Source organism: Talpa europaea, assembly GCF_964194135.1.
Source record: "Talpa europaea genome assembly, chromosome: 15".
Taxonomy (NCBI): Eukaryota; Metazoa; Chordata; class Mammalia; order Eulipotyphla; family Talpidae; genus Talpa; species Talpa europaea.
Genome location: NC_140083.1, coordinates 34,285,282 through 34,290,905, shown reverse-complemented (window position 1 = coordinate 34,290,905; position 5,624 = coordinate 34,285,282). Strand labels below are relative to the sequence as shown.

At 40.8% G+C, this 5,624-nt stretch overlaps 1 protein-coding gene across 1 annotated transcript in view; it reads right to left on the bottom strand.

The window, feature by feature from the left end:
* Positions 1–306: 306 nt before the first annotated feature.
* The window catches only part of PTPRB (protein tyrosine phosphatase receptor type B), a gene marked incomplete at its 3' end in the record, with an annotated part of 93,565 nt that continues 88,247 nt past the window's right edge, over positions 307–5,624 (bottom strand). The window contains exons 23-26 of the mRNA XM_084255981.1: positions 4,368–4,513; positions 2,179–2,340; positions 1,748–1,868; positions 307–329 (exon numbers count right to left, since the gene is read on the bottom strand). Coding sequence (XP_084112107.1) covers positions 307–329; positions 1,748–1,868; positions 2,179–2,340; positions 4,368–4,513 — 452 coding nt within the window. The remainder of the gene's footprint in view (positions 330–1,747; positions 1,869–2,178; positions 2,341–4,367; positions 4,514–5,624) is intronic.

Sequence of the window (5,624 nt, the reverse complement as noted above, 5' to 3'; positions counted from 1 at the left end):
ACACAGGTTGAGTTAGTTTATGTAGAACAATCCATAAACACTTTAGTGTGGAAAAATAGTATTATATAAAGCTTAATATTAAACATTATGAAAAAAATACATATTTACAGAAGGAACTACAAAATACAACTATGTACAATAATATCTGTTACCTTTAAATTACATAAATTCTTTAAAATTCTCCAGATTAATAAATTATACACAGTATCAACAGAACAGCTGGCACCTCTGTAGGGCATGTAGCAAGATTTTTTTTTTAAATCATGCGGTGAATAGCTTTTCTCCAGGAGATTTTCGGGTACATTCTTAATGCCTTGAATAGCCCGCATCTGAAAAGGAAGGACAGTGTAATTACAGACTGGAACAGGATGTGTTAGAGTTGTGTATTCTGTTAATGAAAATTACAGATGGGAAAGAGCAACAGAAATGACTCAGTTCAACAGGGTTTAGGATGAGAGCATCCTGGGGGGCTAGGCCATTCCATTAGAAGCACAGATTATGGGGTGGGAAGGAAAGGTGATTCTAGTCACTTCCTCTGGTTTACAAGTTAGCCCACAGAGAGGCAGCATAACTCACTCAGGGTTGCACAGCTTGATAATGCTAATTAGCTGCAGACCCAGGACCTGGATTTTAACTTTCAGAAATGCTGACTATAGTTAGCGTCATTCAGAAGCACCCAATATTACTCTTAAAAAAGTCTTGAACAAGTCAAAACAAGAGAAAGAAATCACCAAGATCCCCCAGAGCTCCTTCCATCCTGGAGCTTTTGAAAGAATCTGGCGTGCAAAATATTTAATTTGCTGTACAGATAAATTAGAGGGTACTTATTTACAACACAAAAAGACTAAGTGATTTACAACAGGACTCACTTTAATAGTAGCTCTCATGCACTTGTGCTTTACAGATTATTACCTTTTCACATATTGACTAGGTGGGTGGGCTGAGGGGTGCAGAGACTAAAGAAAAAATGTCAGCAGATATTGAAAATTGAAGATCATTTAGAAATGGAGATAAAATAGCTCTAAGATAACGTTTGTCAAAAAACCAATTTGATTTGTAGGTGAATGTGGCTTCATGTAGCCAGGAACTGAGGCCCTTGACCACAGCCATGTGAGTAACCAGCCATCTTGAATGGGTCCTCTGCCCCCACCGAGCCTTTGGATGCTTATAGCCCCAGTCAAATAGCCCTTAGCTGCAACTTCTTGAGATACCCAGGCTCAGAACCACCCAGCTAAGCTCCTCCCAAATTTCTGAGCAACAGACACTGTGAGATAAGAAATAACATGCTAAGCTTACGGGTAATTTGTTAGGCCGTCATAGATAATGCAATGCAACATCAAGTTTGCAAATGCTTATGTGATAAATGAAGTCATAATAATGGTTCAGAGTGGGACAGTTTATGAGGGTCCTTCCCTTACCAAGTCATTATTGTCTGATCAGAGCAGTGCCTTTTAGAAAGTCACATAATTTTTTTCAACTGAAATTTTCAGTTAAAAGTTTATACACTTGTTCTAGAAAATTTGGGAAAAACATCACATAGAAGAGTCCAACATTATTTTACTGCACAGAGAACCTTGTTTTACTAGGGTGGTACATTTCTTTCCACTGTCTTCCCATCCTTCCCCTCAAGCCTTTGGGTAGGGGAGAAATGGATAGCACATGATGGAAGAGCCATAGGTAATTAATACTTTCCAAATCGAGTATATCTTGATAAATGAACTTATAAGTTAGTGAAGTAAGCTCCTACCTCTGTGATACTCTGGATTCACATTTTCATAGATTGGAAATAAGGGGTTTTCTTGCTCACTTCGTAGTTTCCTTGCTCTGAGGACGTCTCTTACACACTGATGTAGATACACGTACTGACACTATGAAGAAGCAAAAGATACAGTCAGAGTGTCCTCAAGCATCATTAAATAAGCAAATTATGCCAGGCTGTACTATGCATTTTACACAAATTATCTCACCTGAACATTTTGATAATTTGGTGAAGCAGAGATAATCATCCATACAAGTAGAGATTCAGAGAAGTGTTAAGGAACTTCTCCGAGGGTACACATCTAAACAACAGGGAACCTTGGACTTGGTCCTGGGTATGTGACCTTCATGACACCAGTCTCCTTAGATGAATTCTAATTTCACTTCATTATTGAATGAAACAATCATTTCACTACATACTTTTGTTCTGTTCCCTTTTTTAGGGATATAGTGGGGGAAAAAAGGAGGTGTATATGATAGACCCCACTGGATTGGCAGTTCTGAGAGCAAAGTCAGTGTCTTCTCCATCTTGGGTCTCTTGGCATTCGAATCTGGCTCATGGAACAATCTCAAAGCTATTGGCTAATCACAGAGAGCAATAGAGGGTTACACAGTAAAATAAATACAGAAAAGTCAGTATTTTGGTAACCATAAAGAACCACAAAGGACTCAACTGACAACAGAAGCTCAGTCGCAGGCAGCTAAACTTGTGCATTGGTCTTTTTCTTTTCTACCAGCTGACCTCCTTAGTAAGGGAGCAGATGTTTGTGTAACCTTGGTACTTGACCTTGGACTCTGCTTTAGGACATAGCAGTGGCTCAGAGCCCAGAGAGAGGGAAGGCTGGTGGTAGAACATAACACTGTTGGAGGGACAGTGGATGTTAAGTCTGCCTCCAGCTGGCCTAGGCTGAATCAAGAGCTTTCTTGGGATCTCAGTTTCCCCATCTGTGAAATAAGGAGGCCAAGGGTTCTTCTAGAGCTAATACTCTTTGCCCATGAAAGGGCATATAAAATGCATCAGCCTGCTGTCAGTTAGATGGATATTAAAAAACATATCTGGGCCCATGAGTAAGGTGGTCAGTGTGGTCAACCTTAAGAGTATTTTAAAGAATTTGAGATACTGAGACTGTAAGAGCTTTCCTTACCAACAATCTTTAAAAGTGAACAAGTATTTTTTTTGGGGGGGTTATCACTAAGCCTTTGCCCCTGATTAGAAGCTAGCCTAGTCATCTACTCCTCATGATTTATAATGTAGGCCTGGTATAGCCATTAGATTAGGACATTTTGAAAAAAAAGTCTAACTAATCTCTATATTTCTGCTCACAAATCCTGATTTATGCCACCTTGAAAAAATGAGGTGTATCATTGTTAGTATGGGCAGTCACTTTTTGCCATCTTGAAAACAATCAACCAAGTTATAGACTGATACCTATTTCCTCCCATCTAAACATGCTTCATATTTTCTAAGATATTAAATTACTTTGGGACCTTGGCGTTAGCTTCCTGTGAGCTCTATTACCTCTATGCTACACCTTATTAATAAATTCTTCAACAATGCTCCACCATATGCTTTGAAACCAGTAAATAGTCATCAATTTGCCTTTAAATATAAATTCTTCTTTTTCTAGTAGGAAAAAGAGGGTCCTTTTTAGTAGAACCACTACTAACACCTTCATATTGTTAATGTGCTTCCCTCTTTATTCTTAATGAAAAGTAGACAGTCTGATAAATGAAACTCAGATAATAAAAGACAATTTTTGCTCTGTCTAGATAATTTGTGAAGCCCCAATTCCCTTCAATTTCACCAAAAGTTATAGTACCTGAGAGTATTTATAGAATTATACTGATAGCCTTTTTATGGTCTAAGTGCACAGTTAAGCAGAGGAGCAGATATATGAACAAATACCTATCAAGCAATAAAGAATTATTCATAAAGCTACAACCATAAGAAGAAGCCATATGGTTCACCTCTGGGGGAGGGAAGTATCAAGTCAGAGATAAAAGGTGACATTTGTAAGAATTTGAGCCAAGAAATAGGACATACCAAATGTCATAAATAACGTGAAAATGAACATGTGTTCTGGAAACCGTGAGACGTCTAGTATATCGAAAATGTAGGCGCAGAGGTCATGGGAAACCCAGACAATTCCCCACATGAGAACTGAGATGCTAACTCCTAAAACATCCCCGTTTCCTTCTCATAGGCAGCAGATGAATGGACGAAGTAGGACTGTCACCTATTGTTCTATAACAAATTATTGCTCTATCTGAGGGTCTCAGAGTTAGGCTGCAAATTTCCCTGCAGGCAGACTAGAAGGGACAGATACCCTTGAAAAGTCCATCTAAAGCCCCTTTGCTGCAGTGGTGGCTTCTTTGATAGAAGATGAAAACTTGTAAAGACCTGTCCCTTTTTATCCCAAATAAGGCAGAATAAAGTTGAGACTGACTATCTCACGGACCCAGAAAAATACACCATCCAGGGGTAGGATGTCCTTCCTTTTTTCGCTTCCTTTGGTGCCACTGTGGATCACAACACCTTGCACTTACTTACTCCCAGTACAAGTGAGGTCTGCCAGCCCTGGGGTCTGGACTTCTGCTTTGGGAAGTACCGAGTCCTGCAGGTTCCACGTGCTCTGTGATTGTAAGAGGGCGTAATGGCAGCTTGTGGAATTCTTTGCCTTTTGACCATGGGGATTTTTTTTTAAATAGAGGATTTTGCAGTTATTTGGAAATACAAGGGTTAATGGACTTGGACCTTCAAGGCAATTATGCAGAGAAGTTATAGGCTTGATTTGAATGTGGAGATTAAGATCTGACCATGAAGTTGTGGGCAGTGGATCTGGTGCTTAGGGTTTTAGATTCTCTAGAACAGAGCTCCAGTTCTAGTTTGATTGCTTCATAGATGTGCAAAGCCTGTTAGCAGTGGAACCTCAGTTTTCTAGGCTGGAAGTGGAAAATAACACTCGACTGCTCCTATTTGGTTTTATTGAAAATTTGAAATAACATGTTCAAGAATGTCCTGCAACTGTCAAAAAACTGTACAAATGGAAGTATTTATGCTTCTCAATCAATATATACTCCTCTGGTGATTCCAGAGATGGGGAAATATGTGGGATGGGCTGATGGAGAGAAGAGTTGGGAATCTCCTCTTTTTAATTTTTTTAAAGATTTATTTATTATGCACACAAGAACTGGGGTACAGGCCAGAGATGCAGGAGGTGAAAGGATTCACCAGAGACAGAATGGGGAGCAGAACAGGCAGATTGACTGAAATACACTGCTGAGGGGAGCAGCAGGCGAGACAGGAGAGGTCTGCTACACCATGTGGGTAGCTCCCTGGCCCAGGGATCAAACTCGTGCTGCAGTGGTGGCTGCGGATAGCTTCATAGGTTGCATCTTAACCCCTTGCGCCACCAGGGAGGCCCTCTCCTCTTTTTATTTTTTATTTATTTTTTTTTTTAAGATTTATTTTTATTTTTATTTATTTATACAAGCACTGGGTACAGTCAGAAGCGCGGGAGGGCAAGAGAATCCACCAGAGCCAGAGCGGGGAGCAGAGCAGGCAGAAGGACCGAAGTACACTGCTGAGGGGAGCAGCGGGCGGCAGGAGAGGTCTGTGCGCTATGTGGGACCCTCCTCTGGTGGCTTGGGAGCAGCCGGGGATCGAACCAGCGCTGCAGAGGCTGTGGGCAGCTTCGCAACCCAGCGCTCAACCGCTGCGCCACCGGGGAGGCCCCCTCTCCTTTTTTAAACTGATGATCTTGTGCTCACTCACTAGTCTATCTCACACTGATCGTGAGGATGGACTGCTGGGTCTCTCCCCAGTGTATAAGCCATTGGTTAAAAAATCCATTTTTCTTCCCACC